Source organism: Molothrus ater, chromosome 23 (assembly GCF_012460135.2).
Source record: "Molothrus ater isolate BHLD 08-10-18 breed brown headed cowbird chromosome 23, BPBGC_Mater_1.1, whole genome shotgun sequence".
Lineage (NCBI taxonomy): Eukaryota > Metazoa > Chordata > Aves > Passeriformes > Icteridae > Molothrus > Molothrus ater.
The window spans coordinates 1,275,245-1,296,405 of record NC_050500.2 but is presented as its reverse complement, the minus strand read 5'-3'; the positions used below and the strand labels follow the sequence as shown (position 1 = coordinate 1,296,405).

Genomic DNA, 21,161 nt, shown 5'->3' with positions numbered 1-21,161 from the left:
TACCAGCAATGGTTTTTCTTCCTTACAGAGCAAGACACAAACATTTACTCACCAACCACCAGCTCTCGCACATCCTTCCAGTGCAGCTCACTGCCCTTCTCATGGATGATGGTGACTGTGATTCTCCGCTGGATTCCCTGTGCAGTTCAGAAACAAAACCCTGCTCAAGTGCTCACACACACACATCATCTATTTTGCACTTGTACTCTAAAAGTGAAGTAAATAATATAATTTAAATAATATCATTAATATAATTTAATATCATTTAAGTGATTTAAATAATATCATTAGATGTCATCTGTAACTGAACAAGCAACTTTTTGTTTCAGGGCCCTAAAATTCACTTCAAGGGGATGTTATATTCTCATATGTAAAAGAAATTAAATACTTCCCCTTCCTCACTCCACAAAGACAGAGTAGGAAAAATATAACTTTAAACCTATAAACCATATTTAACTGGGGTTATCTTTATAATCTAGCTAGAGACAAAATATTAGTAAGGATTATAAGAGGAATTTAAGATGCACTGAGATACAGTCACTTCATAGATGATGTGTCATAACCACAAGCAGTGAGAGAGAGCAAATGGAATTTGAGTCCACATCATCCTTCTGTGTCCTTAGAGATGCTGGAGAACACTGAAGGCACAAATCTGGTCCCAGAGGGTCCTGCTTTTTAAAAGGCTTTCCTGTTTCATGAGTGGGATGCCCAGTGATAAGCACAACAGGAGCAGCAATATCCTGGGGGCCACAGAGTCCCCTCCAGCCCAAAGCCAGCAGAGCAAGCACAGACTGGGACATCCTGCCTGTCACTGCACAGCTGTGTGGGAGAGGAGCTGCACAGCCCAGGCAGCAGCATCCCCTCCCTCCCTCCCTGCAGGATGGCACTTGCTGGCTGTCCCACGGCTTCCCTCAGTACCTGGTGCAGCAGAAAGGTCCCCTGGCAGGGCAGGCCCCCGGTGTGATCCACAATAGCAGGGATGTACCTGTGTGAGACAGGGAACCAGAGATGTACCAGCAGCTTCCTCTGCTTGCAGCAGCTGAAGGCACCAGAGTTTCTTTCTACCCACTCCCCAAAGAGGCTCCTTCTGGCATTAGAGATCAGTGACTCGTGGAAGTGTCACCCACTGTACCTCCAGTGCTAATGGAAAACTGCAACTCACTTCTCAATGTAACCCCTGAAGACCTGTCAGGGGAAAACCTTTGTACAGAGATGAACACTGAACAGAGGCTGCTATGTGACTGGAGTCAAGCCTCCAGTGTCCCAAAGAATCCAAACTCATGGCCTACACAGGGAAGTTTTCCTGCTGCCTGTGCCTGGAGCTTCACCAGGGAAAGACCCCTCCAAGTGTGCAAGAAATTCTATCACTTCAGTCCCTTCTAATGGGGACAACTCCTGCCAGCAGATTGGACACCCATCACTACAAACCAGCCAGGCCCTTACCATGGTGACTGCTAAACATCAACCTGGTCTGAACAGAACAAAGGGGAAAAACCCAGAAATCTCATAAACCACAGTTCTTGAAACACAATATGAATCACAATATTAATATAGGACTTACTCCCCTGTTGGCTCCAGTTCACTGATCTCAAACCACACCAGGAGGTCGTATTTGCTCACACTGTGGCCCAAGCTCGGCTTGCTCATAGTATTCAGCTTTGTAGCTGGCACTTAAAAGGAAAAAAAAAAAGAAAGAAAGAAGAAAAAAAGAGTGGTTTGTATACAAAGACTGAACAAGTAAAGCCTATTCAGGACTCACAGAAAGGTGCCATTTCAGAGGTCCTACATATTCTGTGTATGTAAGCAGACCACAGCTTTTACCATGAAAATTATGTTGCTTACAGGAATCATTATTTCTCTAAGTGTTTTTTAAATCTAAGTTACAAGAATAGAAAAAAATTTTGAAGTTAAATAATGGAACAAAAGTGCATCCAAAGAGCCTGGAAAAATGCACAGTTTCTCTAGATCCACAGAGAAGATGTTTCCTCAAATGTGCAGCAGTTGCTTTATGGCTTGACAACTGGTGATTTAGAATTCCTGAGGTCTGTTCATCTGCAGCATCACTCACCCATAAAGTACCCATTTCACCTTCCCCACATAACAGGAAAAGAACTTAAAACTTCAGTCTTCACTTCTTCATGTTACAAACTGCCAGACCCCTGCATTGCTTGGTTAAGATATTGTATATGTAAAAAGGAAGAACAAGACTTATTCCAGAGCCCTAATCCTGCCTGAGTATTTTTCTGGGCTCCTTATCTCTTGGTATTAGTGAGTATAACCAGGCAGATCCCCTCTAATTCCTTTCATTCAAATGTAGGGATAAACCATGTTTAAAAAAAAATGAGACAGCTTAAATTCTAGAAATAACCTAATACTCCCTCACACATCATACCTTGTACTTACCATTACATGCTTTCTCCTGTCTGTTCACTCATTACATTTTTATAAATGTAATTTAAAAGCTTCGTTCCTTACACTCTGACTGGGATTTTTGTAACTCTGATCTTCCATTTTTTCTCCTTTCACATACTAACCTCACTGCTTTTATTAAGCCACATAATTATTCTCCTTTCTACCTCTCAAGACCCAATCCCCCCTTGCTCAGGTATTCTTTAGGCTCTCCCACCTTTACATCTCTGCATCCTTCGGCTTCTACCCTGACCTCATTTCCTGTGCACTGGAAGGACAAAACAGCCCCCAGATAAAGCAGGTCCCTACAGGAGTGCCTGGGTGCTCCCTTCTGAGATCTGTTTCTGTTCTGGGTAAAACAGCAGCTGCCTCAGAGGGACAGATTTTACAGGAATCAGTTATTCACAGCACAGCTCCGCCCTGGGAGGCAGCGAGCTTGAGGCTCATCATTTCCCTTCTCATACATTACTCAGGGTAGTAACTCTCTTACACCCAATCATCTCATGCAGCTGCACATGAACTCACTCCAGCCAGGGGAACATCAAACACACAAGTCACTCCAGGTTATTGCCAAGCAGAGCGATTCAAAAGCATCAGAAGAGAAAAACAACAGAAAGACACATCTAATTCAACATAAAAGCTTGAGTCTAGGTGTTCTCACAGACTTGCTCTGGTACAATTATTAACCAGCATGACTTTTTTGGAGTTAAATAAAACAGAATACAAATGGAAGTGAGGAACAGCACTGTTAGTGGCAGGAAAGGAAGATGAGTGAAAAGGAAACCTGTACAGAACACAGCAGAATGTTTCCTCTATACCTGCCTGTGTTTTCATATGCATCTCTCATCCCAGGATCACAAAACTCTATGCAGAACACAGAAAAATCAGAGGTCCTGGAAGTTTCAGGGAACAGATGCAGTGACACAAAAAAACCTGTGACTCCCAGCACACTGGAGTCTCCAGACTGTCTCAATGGTTCTCTCTAAAAGAGCCCTAAATTTAAGCACAGCATCATCCTTCCATGAGCACAACCATGGCAGCTTCTACTCCTAACACTACTACATGGTGAAGGAAAAAGGAATTTGGAAGCACATTCTGGAACTACTTCTACATCTATCACAGACCAAGTTTGGCTACTAACCATCTACTAACCATCTACTAACCATCTACTAACCAAGTTTGGCTACTAACCATCTCGTTTAGGAGCCCTCTCACTCTGACAACTGGGAACAGGCAGAAAGAGAAAAGGTGGCAGCTGGTCAGCTCCATCCTGGAAAGCAGCCACGGCAGACGAGGCCAGCACGGTGGCATGCTCGGACAGCGTGTTCAGCACATGCACGTTTACATAGCCAGACATAAGGTACCTAATCAACTCAATTTTCCTTTCATGGTCTGCAGAGGGAATGCAACACACACAGAGAAAGGGTGGTAGAAATATGCAGGTGAGAGAAAGAGGGAGAAGGAGGAAATGAAAGGTGAAATGGAAAAAAAAAATCACAAAAGAGTTCAGCATGCATTATTCCAATTAAGCAAAGAAAACCAAGAATCATTTCAACAAGACTCACTCACTAAACGAGAACATGGGAGAGCAAAAAGATGAAGCAATTAATGAATAAGCAAATTTCCAGTCAGTAAGTGCTCAGTAAGCAGGGGAAGAGCCATAGCCAGATCTCAGGGCATATGGTCAATACCTCAGGAATGGAATTCTACCCCCCAATGAACTAAGCAGCACTCCTTGCAGAGGAGGTTGAGAAGAAATAAAAACAAAACATAGAGAGGGCAGAGAGCCAGCAAAGACGTTCAGTGCCCCCTGTAGCACTCACTCCATTTACATTTCTCGGTGTCCTGGAAAGCTCAGGAATACACCACAACCTCCATTTGCAGCAGCAGACCTGTGATGTACAGAATTACAGAGCTGTTCTCACCTGGCTTTGACAGTGGCATAGGGGGAGGGAAGAATCTTCGAGAAGGCTGAGGAGGGCTACAGAGAAATAAAGAGTTATCAATACAGAGGCAGTTAAACGTAAGAAATAAACACAAATGCACACACATGCATCTTTGTATACACACACCTATTACTGTCTCTAAAAATATCCTCCCAATTCTATGAAGACAGGTAAATATCCCCTGTCAGGAAAACAAGGGGGCTCAGCACACTTCTAACCCATGCTCTTTTTCTATTCCAGCTTAACCAATCCTAGGAGCACTGCTGAGATTTTCCCAGAGCTCACAGATCACTGCTGAAGTTCCCAGGATTCCCAGTGCAGTCTCCAATCACCAGGGGGTTTTAGGGTGCACTGGCAGAACAGCTTTCCATGTCTGACAGGGCAGAACAATTCCATCAGTCACTGCACTGGCTGAACAGGCCTCTGCCAGCACTTTCACCTCCACAGGGATTCTGCTTCTGAGGCTGTGGTGCACAATTTGAGGAGTACAAAAACTGCATAGCCTGAGCACGATCCACACGTGCCTTTATGCCAGGCTAGTGACCAATACCTGTTGAGATCCTGTCCTTGCAGGTGGAGAGGGTGCTGCTGATAATGTCCAAAGACTTCAAAGACAATAGGCTTTGTTTTGATGTACTCCACAAATGATTCTGTCACTTCCACAGCAATCTGTTTCAAGAGTAAGGAAAGAAAATGAGACATTCAAAAAAAGGAAATCTCTTTTAGGAGTCTGTATTTTTCATATCACTTAGTGTCACTCACAGTAAAAGCAACTGCATTCTCTTCTGGTTTAGGCATTAACTCTACTCTCCAAGAAAGGAGGAAATTAAAGCCTCAGTATCAGGCATTTCAAGTAGAAGAAGAGGAGGCCGTATGTAAGCAAAGCATTACACAGTTCATAAAAATAGATATATCCAGCTCATCTGAGATCATGAGCACTGCTATTCACATGTGTATTTTATTTCCTGAACTCTAGACTGTTTTCATCCTGGAAAGGAAACACAGAATTCAATGGCAGGAAGCAGAGGTGAAGGAAGAGTTAAATTTGCCACAAAGAATCATTCTGTGTTTTGTTTTGTGATGGGGATTACATCATTCACCTGATCACTCCTAGTACTGTCTATTCCTAATAATTCTGCTTGCCTTGAAGGACACACACAACTCCCAGTGCTGACAGAGGAAGCTACTGCTCACAGGAGGCTTTACTTACATTCTGAACATGGTAAAACCCAAGGGGAGTCCCTCTGCCATTGTTTTTGAGAGGTTCTGTTGAGAAAGCTTCATCATGTCGATGTAAAAAGCTTTAAAAAAAGAAACCAAAAATCAGCCACCACAGAATGGTTTCATGAAGATTGCTGTGCTCTGAATCCAACCCTGAAAGGAAATCCTAAAATCCTAAAAGAAATGTATTTTACTGGAACTTTAGAAGCAGTTGAGTGATGGCCTAAAGCTGGGCATACCATGGGCTTGTGGGACCACAACTGTGGTATTTGTTTTATGTCTTTATTACTCCTTTTTATTCTCTTCCTTAAGAACCCAAGCCTAAGACCACTTTCACTTGAGAAGTACTGATTTCCTCCAGGTTCATGCAGCTTTCATTCAAATGGGTGTCTGTACAATCTAGTACTGAATTTTTCACATTAAAAGCTTAAAACCCCAAGATATCTATAAACTAGTAACTTATGAGTCCACTTTGATTCCTAACTCCTTTCTGCAAAACTTTAATCCTTGACATCTGCTTAAGAGAAAGTGAGGACCAAGAACTCCAGGAAGTGACAAGGTGTTTTTCTCTGCTGTACAACACCTCCACCCATCTGAAAAGTTCTCAGAGTTCCACTGCCCACTGTTCTTTGCTCTCTCTATCATTATCTCATCATATCTCTATACCATTAATTGCCTAATGCAAGTGAAGACAAATTCTTACTTGAACTGGCAGAAAATATCTGCATATTCGGGCAGGATGCCACTGGCCTGAAGCACTGTCACACGGAAGGTAAACACACTGCCCAGCTTCAGGTGATCACCAATTTCCTCAGTGAATCCTTCCATGGTCATCTTTCCATCCAAAGTGGCTGACTTCAAGTCTTAGGGAGAAAAAAAAATCCCACATGAAATAATTTTTTTTCTTTTTTTCCTCCTCTCTTTTCTTGAAATAGTTCTTCAGGAGACAGTTTAGTCCCATCGCATTTTTTTCCCTTTTAAACCCCAATAATTTGCTGATAACCAAAAGATCCAAATATCTGGGAAGTTTTTCAGCACCGTTCTTCAAATGAATCTCTCATGTTCAACCAGGATCTCTCATGTTCAACCCGCTGGTTACACCCCTCCCTAACCACGACACTCTTGAAGGACACTCAGAACTCCTTTCTATGACTGGCTGAAAGTGTCACAAATTTCCCAGAAGTTCTCCAAATACCAAGTATTTCTTGCTTACCCAGCTCATTCATTCTGTTGATCTCCTCTGGAGGAGTGGTAACCTCTGAATTCTGTCCTTGCCCTTCCACAATCCTTAACTCCTCCAGAGACAGTCCAGACCGAGTCATCGCAACTGAGGAAAAGTCACTCTGAAAATGAAATACAACAGTGCCTGTAACAGACTTCTGCACTTTCTGAGTGTGCCATCCCCTTCTTTCCCTACAACATGTGTTCTTTATTTAGAAGCACAAGCTACTACACTCAAAGATACCTAAATCAATTTTAAGAATTCTTACCTTATCAAAATCCTCATTGTCAAATGAAATTTTAGCTGTGCCAGACTGTCGAATACCCGATCCATAATCTGGGGCTTCTTCATCAGCTAAAAAAACACAGGGAAAAAAGAACATAGATAAATATTTGGAAATATTCAGTCAATGCTAAGGAGACCAAACCAAACTAGACTTTTGTACACATTAAACTGGATTTCAATTCACTTGTTTTAATCCCTGCCAGGGTGATTCTTACACATCTTCAGAGCCTGAGCTTCATTATATGTTCCCATGGAGAGTGAAGCTTCCAGGGTTACCCTACCTAAAGAAGCAAGAACTGTTGGCATTTGGCCACTGCTGGAAAGGGCAAATGATGGGAAGGATCTGTGCTCCCACCAGCATGGCTAAGGCATGGCCCTGCCAAGCAGCCCACCCCACACTGAGCATTCTGGAACATCAGGGACTGAGCAGTGACCTGCAGTGAACTCTGGCACACACACAATGGCAGCTCAGCACTGGTGAGGCTGGTACCACCCCGGATATCTGCTCCTCTCTTCTGAAAAGAATTCCTGGTGATTAAATACTGGGCTAAAGCAGCTCCTAGTCTCCACGTTTTTAGTGAGGCAATGAAGGGGGAAACTGCTGCTGATTTCTGTTCCCACCATGCTGGAAACCATCAGAAGTTCAGGAACTTCTTCACGTGCTCTGCCCAGGCCCCAGAGGAGCACATTTCTGAGCATTATTTAAAGGGATAGTTTGAGCACAGCTAAAACTTGCTACATTTAACTTTAATGCAGGTCACCAAAACGACCAAAGCAGGTACCCTTCTGCACTGTTTATACTGGGTGCCAGAAGGAAAAAGCTTTCCTTTAGTTTTAGTTTTCTGACTTACTGACAGTAGTTAAATCTTCCACTGTCCTAAAAAGCAGTGTTGCATTAGTTGCCAGGTATAAAATTCAGTGGACGACATCATCATAATTTTAAAATCTTTTGTTCAGTAACATTATTTCAAGACTTATTCACGCTCAGCCCATACGGTGAAACAACAAATGAAATCATCTCAATACCAACAGAGAACAAGTGTTCTTTGCAACACGAAGGTGATTCAGGTTTGAGTATCAGGAGAATGGTTTGGTTTGCAAGCCTGGCTCTGAAGGCAGCAGTGCCTCACCTGCTATGGCCTGCACAGCCACGCGCAGGAAGCCCCGCACTTCGCCCTTCTCGCTGACCACGGCCACCCTGTGGATCAGGGGCACTGGGTACAGCAGATTGCTCAGGTACACGAAGGCTCTGGTGACAGGAGGAGAGAAACACAGCCAGCATTAGGAACGGTGTGCCAAACCCCACTGCAGCTTTGCTCGGCTCTGGAACAGTCAGACCTCAGACACTGCATCTCCCAGACCTGCAGGAGGTCCTGGGTCCCTCCTGCCCACACAGGAGGTCCTGGGTCCATCCTGCCCACACAGGAGGTCCTGGGTCCAGCCTGCCCACACAGGAGGTCCTGGGTCCCTCCTGCCCACACAGGAGGTCCTGGGTCCCTCCTGCCCACACAGGAGGTCCTGGGTCCATCCTGCCCACACAGGAGGTCCTGGGTCCATCCTGCCCACACAGGAGGTCCTGGGTCCAGCCTGCCCACACAGAGCTCTGGCCAAGGCCAGGGCAGCTACCAAAGGCTCTCAGTCGGAGCTCAGAGGGACCCAGGGCTCACAGGAATGAGTTACAGACACAGGGAGAGAGGATGGCTGTATGGAAGGCAACCAGAGATGCACTGAAGTTGTGAATGGAGCTGTTAGCAAGCTGACAGAATCCATCAGGGAACTACTGATGATAAAGAATGAGGTAGTTGGAAATGATAAATTTAAAAGGAATTGATCTACTGTGCTCACACAGCCTCAATTTTTTACTGAACATATAAACCCACTCTTTTAAAAACAGACTGACTGAATGTCTTCTCTCTTCTATATTCCTTCGATAACACTGTGTGCAGAATAACCAGAAACCCACAATAAACCAGAAGTCATCCTTAGGTTTCTTGGAAGATTCACTGATTGCACAGACAGTGGAAGACTGAAAGTCTTCACAGGAAAATCTCTTTAGGATCATTTGATTCATTTCTTTGAAAAAACAGAACATAACAAATAAGACATGACAGCACTACTCTAGAGCAACCACTTAGAAATTACAGTTTCCAAAAGGAAAAACAGCATTTAGGCCCCATAGGGGATGATCCTGCCCTGCACTAACTTTTAAGTTATATACAAGCAGGGTCTGGTTTGGAGCAGTAAGGTAACCAATTTAATTGTATAGATTTCAATTAAAAGTCAGACTAAAGTTATTAAGTGATTTTATGTTTCTGCAATCAATTGCAGCAGTGTTTAAAGCATCACACTTCAGTGGGATTAGCTTGAGCAAGACATTAAATGTTGATACGCTCAGCAAGTCAGCTAAAGAACAGCTCTCCACTAGGGGGAAATATGGAAGGTTTTACTTATTAAATGAGCTGTTTCAGAATTCAGAAGAGTACTGAGATGCACAGAACTTTAACCAATACTTTTACCAGTTAGTAAATTTAAAGTTACTAATTATGCAATTTTAGTGAATTTATGCACATTAAATGAAATTAAACAACAGTAACCTGTTTTCCTAACCCTGTCCTTACAGTTCTTTTTATTAGTCTTTAGTATTACAAATAATCAATTCCTGTAATTTATAACTGCTATTGTTTAACATTCCTAGGAAAGTCCTGCATGACAAAAGGGAAGTGCTGCTCCTTGGGTTCACATGTCCCTGCCAAGGATGAATGAACTCTTTTTGAAATGACAAGGAAGTCAAACAGGTGTCAGTCATGAACCAAGGACACAAAAATAATGCTACTAAAAAAAAGTGGTGACAAAATGCAATAGAGAAGAGGATGATTAATATGGCTACAAAGTAGTAAAACAAAAAATGAAGAAAACCATACAACAACAACAAAAACCAACTGCAACATAACACTTCACTAAGATTAGGATTTAATTCCTTTTCAGTCTGCTTCAAAGTGAGGTAAGCACTCATATAGCAGGGGAAGGGAAAAGAGACTAAATTTCAAGTAACAAAATGAGAAGTTAAATTTTATTTTTTCCCTCTAACATTTTCATTTTTAGCTTTGGAATTTCAGGTGATACACATCTGAGGAACTAGCATCCAACCACACAAGAAAACAGTCCCTGAAACTGGAATGGTTCACTTGGGCTGGATCAGGGATGGAGCTGCAAAAGGTTTGTGGTTCTGTGCTCAACGTGAAGAACACACCCAGTTTGAGAAGCACATTTCAAGCCAGGGAGAACAGACATTTCCCAACACAACAGAAGCCAAGGAGTCTTGCACTGATGTGCACAGTAGGAGTCTCACTAACTAAAAGAGTCAGGCATTGCAGAAGCCTTCTCCCTTCAAAGCCAAACTAATGGAAAGTGAAAGCATCACGTGCTTGAAAAATAAAAAAATACATCTTTATTTGGAGGGCAAAAGTTCTGAAGGTGCTGCTCAACACGTGCCAGCAAAGCATTCAGCTGGATTAACCCCTACCATGTGACCACCCCAAGGAAAAAAATGTATTTCTCTTCTCCCCCAGTTTGCTTCCATCCAGTCACCTTGTTCACTGGAATAATTTTGACTTAGAGAAAAAACAAAACACATAATGCAAAAAAGTTTAAAGCTTCCTGTTTGCTGATGAAAATGCTGCATCTCTTCTGGAGAGTGGAGAGCAACTGCACATGAGCTGCACCAAAACAGAGCTGGGTTTGCAGCTGCTTCATCATGAGACAGTGCCAAGTTAGGAGTGGATGATATCTTAAGGTTTTCCTCCTCCTCCTCTTCCCACATCCGTGAGGACTCCCACTCCCCAGAGAGCCCCTAAGTGTCCCCCTGCACTTAGGCCAGCAGACTGAAAGAGGGGGGCTGGATTAGCAGAAAGATTGGTGAGGTAAAATGGCATACTCACAACAAAACTAGAAATTAAATTTAACAAACACAATTTTTTAAAAAACCAAAACAAAACCAACAGAACTCAAAATGATGGCAGATATTTTTAAAATAAACACATTAGGATTTAAATAAAATATCCCATAGTCCTCTCCCACCTCCCTTAAAAAAAAAAGCAAATGCTTGATATGTCACACCATTAAATAGAGTCAATCTTGAAGAAACCCAGCATGCCAGGAGAAATGGCTAAAGGGACCAGCTCTTTTTTGTTTTCTTTAAGAGTTACAAATAAAAGACAGTCATAGCACAGAGAGAGAAAAGAAAATAACTGTGATGGCCAGGGAGTTAGATAACTACATGCTCCATTCCTCCTCCTCCTCTCCTTCATGACCTGCACTTGTTATTGCTGACAACCTCCCAAAAATACTAAAAATTGTTTTATTTGTCCTTCACATTCTATAATGTATCAACCAGTACACACTTGGAAGTGATAAGGAATTCTGGTTTTGATACAAACTGAACACTGCCTTGTGCTCAAGTCAATACCTATGTAGATGGACACCCCTGGTGCTTGTAAGCCACTGTTCAAAAGCAGAATTCTCACACTGGAGGACACAGAGGGCTCACAATAGCTCCTGCTCAGTGGTGCTGGACAGTCTAACAGCCTCTGCCAGCAGAATGGGTACAACAGAAACCAAAACCTGAGGAAAGGTCACTCTCTAGCCCCATAACAGGAACTAAGTTTGATCCCTTGCCACATTCCCAGCTCTGTACACGCAGCTCACACCATGCAGGCTGGTGCCCAGAGTGCTGCAGCTCCACAGCTCAGAACTCTCCACAGAGCAGGGACTCTGATGTGTGTGCCTGCCAGGAAGTGTTCACATTACACTCTGCAGCTGCTCAGCTCCTGCTCTGCTTCCTGAGCCCTCGGAGTGAGCAGGAACAGCTCAGCTCTTTCCCAGGCTCCAGGGGCACACAGGGCACCCTGGGCTCGAAGGAGCTGACAGCCAGCCCAGAGCAGCACAGATGGCTTTCCCAAACTGCTCCCCACCTGAACCAGATCATCAGAGTTTGGAAAACGTGGTACCAAGCTTTGCATGTAAGGGCACAGATTCAGAGACCACGGAGGACTAACACAGTTTCTTGCAACTTTAGTAATTTTTGTTTAAAAACAGGATCAAGGAAGTTCCAAGTTTCACTACTGACAATGCCTGAGGTTAGACACACTACACTGAACTGGCCAAGCTCTGGTCCCTGTTTCTTTGTTCCTCCCTTCTGCTGGCCATGGAGCCCTTTTTGTACCATGCCTGTGGCAAGCACCTTAATGAGGATGTTGGCTTACAGGGTAAGCGAGGAAGCACAAAAGCATCTCAGGGGAGAGGGAAGCAGCAGAGAGAGGAGCCAAGCCCCTAAATAAAATGTTTCTGTTTCTTGTAATGAGAAACGTGCTAGTGAGACTATTACTGAAAAAACAGTGTGAAGAACTACACTTCTTTAATGTAACTTGCTGTCCTCAAGGGTCTACATCACAGACTGAGGTCTGGTAATGCCCTAATCCTTTCTGTTCTGGAAAGCTCAATAATATTCTAAAATACACCAAGCAAACCTGTTTCAGGAACCCAAGCACAGTGCCTGGGGAAAGTGCTGATAAACAGAGACAGTGAATTTCAATGCTGATGACCTTCCACCGTGTAATACTGGCTACAGAGAGTCAAGCATAATCTGAGAAGCCAAATCATCTCAGAGAACACTCTCTTCCTGATCCAGAAAGGACCATTCTTCTTTCTCCACATGCCATCTTTTTGTATGCAGCAGATGTTAAACCTGTTTTCAAAAACAATAGATTTCTGGGTTTGGACTGAAAGACTTCCCATCATAGTCAGATTCTCTTCCATGGAAAAAAATAACATGCTACAATTCTGTCTTAGTGACCCTGCAAATAGGGAATTCTATGAAGTGACGGCTAAATAGGGAATTCTATAAAGGTTTAAATTCTGTATACAAACCCCCATTCATTCCAAGCTGCAACAGTTACCTACATTTACTCACACTGTTGCATCTAAGGGTTATTTTCTCAATTACTACTTTGGTCTTCATTCCAGACATAGGAATTTAAAACTTAATGTTGAACTACACTCATTCTCTGGCAATTCCAATTTATGGACACGGATATTTTGGCTAGACTGACCATCTGTGTAGCACAAGGCAAAGCCATTGCAGTCTGCAGCAAGAGCTGGTCCCTTTTGGCCATTCTCAGAGTAACCTCACCAACCTTCCCACTAAAATGAACCAAGGGGATCGGTCGTAAAACGGGTCGCGCCCATCATTGAAGAGGTCTGATCCCTCCTCAGTCCCAACGTCGGAGCCAGTGTCATCCACAAAGGCCTCATCATCAAAGTCCTCCATCTCATCCTGCTGCTCATCTGCCAGCTCAGTGATGTCGGAGTCGGCCGTGGAGAAAGTGGGGGAGGGCGTGCGATCGGCCAGGCGCTCGTTGACGCAGCCATGGAATATGGGGGAGCTGCACATCAGCGAACGGACACCGATTAACAGGGTCAGCACACAGAACCTCACCAACAGCCCTTTGATGCCATCAGCACACAGACCCCTCCACAGCGAGCAACGCCTTCAAACCACCTGCACTGCAACCAAACGGGAGCGAGGGCGCTGCCAACAAAGTCAGGGAAAAGAGTGTCCTTGAACGGAGCAGGAAGCAAATGAAAAAGGAATAGAAACATGGCTGAGCATATAGAACTGAGCATATAGAACTTGAGAGGACATCCATGTAACAGAGCTACATTTCTTATTTCCAACACAGCAGTTCTGCAAATAAAAATATTGTAAAGGCGCAGCCGACAGCAGGAAATATTAAAGAATCCCATCAGACACTTCCCTAAGGTATGACCAAACTATTTGAATCACACATAGGAGAGACTCTGGACCACTTTTCCAGTGTTCTTCGTATTCTCACAGCTCTGCTCCAGTGACTTTAGATGGAACTTAGCCGGTTATATTATTTTAAAATAAATTTATAACTTACTAAATGCTCACTCAAAGCACATTCTACTACTAGACACCTGAACTGGCAACATTCTAAAGCTCATTTTCTACTCTTAACTGTCTTTAAAGTCTATTCCAAATCCCTGAGAGACAAGACCCAGCTGGCCCAGAGGCCACACGGTTAATTCAGCCCTGCACGCTGAGCCCGAGCCGGCAGTGCAGCAGCACTGAGGCGCTGGCCGTACCTGCCCACGAGCTTGAACCAGTGGAAGCGGTCGTAGAAGGGGTCGCTGCCCGTCATGGAGCCCTCGGGCTCCTCCTGGCTGCCGGAGGCCACTTCCCCCGCCCGGTCGTACATCTCCCGCATCAGCTCCAGCCTCTGCCTGCAGAGACAGCGGCAGCAAAGAGCTCAGAGAGAGGGGGTAAGGAGGCAGAGAACACAAAGTGAGGTGTTCGCCTCACTGGCTTCACCTGTGCCAAGTTACAGCTAAGAACAGAGGAGACCATGCCCTAAGTTTGGTGCTTTGCTAATTCCCCAAAATCTTAGAGTCTGGTTGTCAGCTAAGCCCTCTAAGCACAAGGCAAGGTCACTGCAGAAGCTTACATAAATCTTGGATTTCAATACACTTCTAAATATTCCTCTTTCACATCTAATTCTGGCATATTTTTTGCTCCAATTTTTTTATCAGACCATGTTACTGAGTAACTTTGGCAGTTCTTTGCATTCCACTCCAGAAATGTTGGCATTTTGATTCCAAAGTGAACCAATTCCATTATAGACTCTAATTATCCATTTCTTTTATTGAAGAAAACAAGTGTTTCACACTGCAAGATCCTTCGTCTAGAAGTTATTAGTATGAAAAAAGTCTTTCAGTCAATATTTAGAGAATGGGGAAAAGAAACGTCATTTACATGTGACGAAAATAATTCAGATTGCAGTCAGAATTTGTGACAGAATTTGTGTAGCTTCCATAGAAATAAAATCTTTATTTAAGATTTTTTATCATAAATTATGTCATATACTGCCAGGTTATATAAAGCAGGTGGCAAGGAAATTATTACAGTGGAAGGACTGAAAAAAGTAATGCAGGGAGATGAGCTGTGATGAGTCTTATTACATTCAAAAGATAAAGTCTAACCTCAAATTACAAAAATTAGATGTGAAGCTAAGGTTAGAAGGTGGAGAAAAGTGCACTTGTTCAAACAATCTGAAAAGCTGGTATTTAGAACATCCCACACTGTCTAGAAAGTTTGGGAGGACACAGAGAAAAAACAGAAACCGATAAGGAACAGCGAGGGGAGAAATTTCGGAGTGAAGTTCCTAGGACACAGGGAATGCTGCTCTCTAGTGCTACTGACATACTTGAGCTTTTCCAAGGACCAGTAGTGCGTCGCTCCGTTCTTCAGGTCCTGCACCTCCACGGCCACCACGGTGCGGGGGAACAGCCGGCGCTCCCGGCCCTTCTCCGGCTCGGCGGGCAGCAGCTCCGGAGGCAGGGGCGAGTACAGGGTGTCCGTGAGCAGGACAAACTGGAACTGCACCTGCATGGCACACACAGCACCCGGGTCCTCAGCAGCCACGTGCTGCCGTGGCACGTTCACCCACACAGAACCCGAAGCAAGGACTTGCAATTGTCTGAACCCTTTTGCAGCCCAAATTAATAAGCAAGAGACATACAATTACAAGAAACTCAGAGCATTTACAGCAGGATTATACAGTCAAAACTGATGGGTCAGAAAACTCAAAAACTGGCTCTGCATGTCCCTACCTTTTTCTTTAACTCTACACTGATTGCATTGGCTTCCTTCAGATACACTGCATTTCCCCAGAGCTGGTCCCTCAGTGAAGTGAACTGGTGGAATTTCCACTTCCTGAAAGCCCACTGGGCGAGTTCGTATTCATGGCGTGTCCAGGGCACTGGGAAGGGCAAAGAAAGAGAAATAAAACAATGTGGCTTCCTCTCAAAACCCTCATATGCAGTATCCAATACTCCTGCTGACTGTGCCATCAAGCTCTCAACATATTTTCTGGAAGAGCAGAAAACAAAATTCTACATTTTCATTATTCATCATGGAAAAAACTGAACTCAAACTTCCTCAACATTAGCAGTGGAGATTAATGATCATGTAAATGAGATTTGGAACAGAGGAAACAATATTTTTTCTGCTCCTATTATTTTAAGTTATTTGGCAACCATTAAAGCCAAATGCTGAAAGAGTGAAATGAGAGCAAGTATAATGAGAGTAATAAATTATCTACTGTCCAGAAATGGAGTTATACAGACATGTCACAGCATTCTAAGAATTCCTAGCAAGGAGGAAAAGAGAAACTTCAAGATCAAAACAAGGAAACAAAGGCAACAGTGTTATTTTGTTTTAAGACATCTGAGCTTTGTTAGTGCCAGGAAGAGATTCCTTCAGGAGCACCAAATCAAAGCTTGGGGTAAAACTAATCTAGTTTGTGAACCAGTTGTATTAGAAGATGTATGCCTACAGTTCATGTGGAACGTATCCTGTTAATGGGTATTTGAAATCTTGATGCTGAGAGGATTACAGATCACGAACTTGCAATGTTTTGCAGCTTTCCAAAGCAAGTTTTCTATTACAAGAGATGATACAGCAGCTGTTCCTTTAGACTTGGTTATATCCAAATTATTTTTAGCTTCAGACTCACCTTCTTCCTCCTCCTCCTCCTCCTCCTCTGTTGTTTCAGCTGCCAAGGACCGTGTCTCTACCTGCTTCTGGAGGGCCTGCAGTTTGCTCTCATAGTCCTGTGGGGAGAGAGGAGATGCTGTGTAGGAGGACAGACAAGAGCAGGAGGAAGCTGAGAGACACCGAGAGCTCAGAGCGACAGGCACAGACCACACAGACACCTGAGAGGGCTCAGTCACAGCAGCACTGCACTGGTGCCACCTCCCCTGCAAACAACACAGAGGCCAGCACAGGATGGAAGAGCTGGTCTCCAAAATCACCACATTTACATGTGCACAGTGTCTAGAAGAGGCAAAGCTTTAGGATGTTCTTTTGTGGGGTTTTTGCTAAAGACAGGAAGAAGGGGATTTTATTTGGAGGCTGGCTGCTGCTTTCAGAGAGGTAGAAAAGAAACAGAAATAGAGAAAAATGCAAAAATAAATTTGAAAGGGGAGGATTATTCACCTTCATTTTCTCAAACAGAAGGATTAACAGCACCACTGATTTGCCTTTTTATAAAAAAAAATTAATTTCAAATATTAGTGGGGGAAGCACTTTGTTTTCAATTCGATTTTCCCCACAGCATGCAAGCACCACTCTCTCACGTGTATTTAAGGGATCAGAAGATAAAATACCACCACGGCCCTGGCAGAGAAGTCTGTGCAGTGCCTTCCCCACGAGGAACACTTCAGCAATAGCTTCTGGAACAACAGCATTTTCTTCCTGTTCAGACCTTATCGTGCCTTGAAACAAATGCTACTTAAACCTAATGAGCCTTTTATTATTTGCTGGCAAAACAAATACAAATTAGAACAGACTCTGTCACTGTGCTCTTGGTCTCAAAGCCTATCCCACGAGGGTATTTTATTTTTTTAAGATAAACCTTTAGGATATTATTACACAAATTAAACTGGTTTCTCAAGATTTTTATACAAGAGTTACAACAATTCACTAAGGGTGTTGTTGAGTTCTTAAGAATTCTTGAGGGCACTCATCTTGTATTCCAACCTTCTCTCTTCCACAGTTCCACATCCTAAAATTCTTCTCCAATGCCCAGTTTGTAATAATAGATTCTTAAGTCCAAGAGCTACAGAATAAAAGCTTTACATTTTCCTCTCATCCCACTTAAGCATCCCACCTACAGAGCTGCATCACTTATCCACAATATGATGGTGTCAGCTTCAGCCAGGAAGGCTTTGGAAAATGAAAATGCAGCCATCATATGAAGGCCAGAAGAAGTTCCATTTTTGCTCTCAGGGATATTGAATTCGTGGTATTCAAAATCCTGCACTTTCTAAGGGCACAGCTACCATTTGTTAATGCTATCTTTAGAAAATATTACTCATGAACCTGAAAGAATCTGAAGGTGTTTCTCCTTTCCAAATAGAGTCTAATTTCTTCTTGAATATTTAATTTGGCTAAAATGCTCCTTCTTAATTTGTTTCTGCTCCATTCACCCTAAGTTGGCTGCTAACTTACACAGGAAGTAACCTCAGCCCAGCAGTGTAAGCACTGCAAACAAAACAAATGCACATCCTTTCTTTTGATACTCATCCTGAAATTCTTACACTCACCAAAAATCTATTCTAGACTCCATGAAACTTCTCATGAAGTATCAGACTTATCTGCTCTTCTGAAATGCCCAGCATAACCCTGAACTACGTTTTTAAGATAAAGGCACTTTTTTTGATCTATTTCCCCCATTCCATGCAGATAATGCTGTTACATTTGAAACTGAGATAGAACTGGTGAGATGCAAAGTGACACAAATAAGCTTCTCTCGCTTGCAGGGAAAGGCAAAATATTTTATTTTCCTGTAGTCTGAAGTCAATAACGTCATTTTGAGCAGCTAAATTGTAGAAATGGAAAGCTCTTCAAGTAGCACTTTAGTAGAATCTTTCCAGATTCTTTTGGAGAAACTGAAAAGCTGGAGAGGGAATGGGGGTTGGGGGATACAAAAAAGACCCCAACCCACCAACAAACCCACACCCCATACACTCAAACTGGACACAGCTTTTTAAGACCAGACTGGAGCAGTTAAAGCAGAACAACTGAGAGGTGATGTCTGCCCAGGTACTGCCATGTCTGAGTCTCCCCTGGATTTGAGGGGCACAGGAAAGTCCACTTCTTTTGCCTTCAATGAGCAAATGAAGGCAGAACAGCCAGCTCTGTGTTTTTTTCCAGAATTTAGATAGACAGCACACAGGGTGGTACAATGGGACAGCACTGAAGATGGGAATGGTTTATAGTTCCTTGTGCTACAAAAAGCTCTTCTTTTCTTTTATACTGAATTTAAATAAGCTGTCTGAGATGGACACAAGCCTGCTTTGCTGCTTTCCACATAACAGCAGAAACACCAGAGTGGATGAACTTAGGAGAATCAGACTGAGGAACAATTAAAGAAACCTTTATAACTCTGCTGGAACAAGCCCAACCCCAAGATAAATAAAAGCAGGACAAGCCTGCAGTCAAGTTTCATCTCCATTTCACTGATACAAGTCTGACACTTACAAGAGTATTTCAGAGTTTATTGAAAGAGCACTTGTTACAATACAAACCAGTTCTGCTTTTCACAAGGCAGATACTTGCTCTTAAGACAATCCAAAACAACAGACAGATCTGAAAATCCCATTTAGTTTAAAGGCAGCTCACTGCTTTCTTTACAGTACAAATAGTTACACAGCATAGATTTCTCATGTGGCAGCTCCTGAAGAGATTTAATCGGAAGTATCCAAGAAAAATTTCAACAAAAAACAAGTTTCAACATGTAAAGGACACAGAGAGGAAGATACTGAAACTATGCTGAATGTACTGATAAAAACAGCATCCTCTAATTTGACAGATCCCTAAATTCAGATTGCTTGAGGAAGGATGTTGGAGTCAATGTGAGTGAGGAGCATTAGTGATGTGCATTTAATGCCACCCCCAAGTCCAGTGTCCCAGGGAGTCCTAGAGAAGCCATCCCAAAGGCACAGGTGGATCCAAGCCAGCTGCCAAGGCACAGCAGCACTTGGCAAAGGCAACTGAACTTAGTAAAAGAGCACTTCCACCATGGATGCCACATTTCCATCACCCTGAAAGCCTTTTCACACAGACATCAATGGAAGCAGCTGTCTCACTGTTCATTAACTCCATTAACACAGGATTTGGAGTGGGAGTTGTGTGCATTTCTGAATAGTGCAAGGAGATCCACAGTTCTCACACTGCTTCCCTTATCAGATGAAGCACTGCACTGCAATTCATATCAAATTCTTAAATATCCTCCTAAAAGCCAGGAAAAAAGCTGCTTCCTTGGAGCAGACTGGGCTCCATTCTGACACTGACTGCCTTTTTTCTGCTTTGTCAAATCATACAGCACAACAAGCAGGGCTGTTCTTCCAGTGCTGCACTAAAACACTGGGGTAAGACAGACTGATGGCAACCACTGCCCACCAGCACCACCCAGGCATTTACAGAGAGTTCTTTTCTGAGTTTAAAGTGAAATAAGTTGGCACAAGCATTTTAGTGTTCAGCATTAAGGATCAAGCAGCAGTTTTAGTCTCGTGTCAGTAGTTGCATGGTCTCAGAAGGACTCTGTGCTCAATCCCGTGGTGATTCCATACAGCAGCACAATCCCCCAGAACACAGACAGGAGATGGGATTGCTCTGGTCTCTGCCACCAGCCAGCCCCTGCAGGCTGCTGTGGCTGCCTATGTACTCCTAGGGAACTGAGAGCCTTTCCCCAAGCATGCATGCTCAACAGAGTCCAAGCCTTTTGGAGGATATATAAGAACTCATTATGCTTGACATGCACAAAACCACAGTGCAATGCACTACTAAAACAGGATTCTAAAATAAAAACAACAGCAAAACATTACTTGCAGCCCAAACCTCATTCTGCAATTTGGACTCAAGCTCAAAGAAAGTATTGCTCATCTACAAGCCTTCTGTTCTTTAAGAATCAAGGCATTTTTGGAAGCAATGCTTTATTTCCTTTGTTCAAGTAGGCCAAAGCATGAGACAAATGCAAGTTACAAAGCCAGATCTGGACACAGAACTAAACCTGCCATAAAGAAAACTCCCACTTTGTTCTTTTAGGAGTTTTAGGACTGACTTTGTATCTCCTTCAGCAGAGGCCACCATCCCATCAGTGATACATGTGCTGAGAATTAAGAGCTGACACTTGATTACTTGATATGTAAATAGCACGTGTGTTGCAACAGCCCCTACAACACGCCCAGCTGAGGCAGGGGAGAAGCAGGATAGGACAAAAAATATGGGAAATAAGCTTAAGACACTTGCCACTCACCTACAGCTATGCTGAGCCACACACAAGTAACAATTACCAGTAGGGCTTATATTTTATAAAAAAATAAGCAACCTCAAGTAAATTCAGGATACTTGTGCAAAACAGCACAAATACACTGCAAAGCGGACCTACCTTACCAAATGTGGTAGAGCGTCCAATTTTGTTTTTAAAATTTTATTC

General features: G+C 43.2%; 1 protein-coding gene across 6 annotated transcripts in view; it reads right to left on the bottom strand.

Annotated features, from left to right (window-relative positions):
* KIF1B (kinesin family member 1B) overlaps positions 1–21,161 on the bottom strand; it is a 78,587-nt gene that overhangs the window by 15,193 nt on the left and 42,233 nt on the right. For all 6 annotated transcript variants that reach the window (XM_036396073.1, XM_036396076.1, XM_036396075.1 and 3 more), the window contains 15 exons: positions 16,677–16,773; positions 15,772–15,920; positions 15,366–15,544; positions 14,248–14,385; positions 13,275–13,523; positions 8,214–8,332; positions 7,067–7,152; positions 6,790–6,919; positions 6,280–6,439; positions 5,566–5,656; positions 4,906–5,024; positions 4,335–4,390; positions 1,562–1,670; positions 919–985; positions 53–137 (listed from right to left, as the gene is read on the bottom strand). In XM_036396073.1, the coding sequence (XP_036251966.1) occupies positions 53–137; positions 919–985; positions 1,562–1,670; positions 4,335–4,390; positions 4,906–5,024; positions 5,566–5,656; positions 6,280–6,439; positions 6,790–6,919; positions 7,067–7,152; positions 8,214–8,332; positions 13,275–13,523; positions 14,248–14,385; positions 15,366–15,544; positions 15,772–15,920; positions 16,677–16,773 (1,834 nt within the window). The remainder of the gene's footprint in view (positions 1–52; positions 138–918; positions 986–1,561; positions 1,671–4,334; positions 4,391–4,905; positions 5,025–5,565; positions 5,657–6,279; positions 6,440–6,789; positions 6,920–7,066; positions 7,153–8,213; positions 8,333–13,274; positions 13,524–14,247; positions 14,386–15,365; positions 15,545–15,771; positions 15,921–16,676; positions 16,774–21,161) is intronic.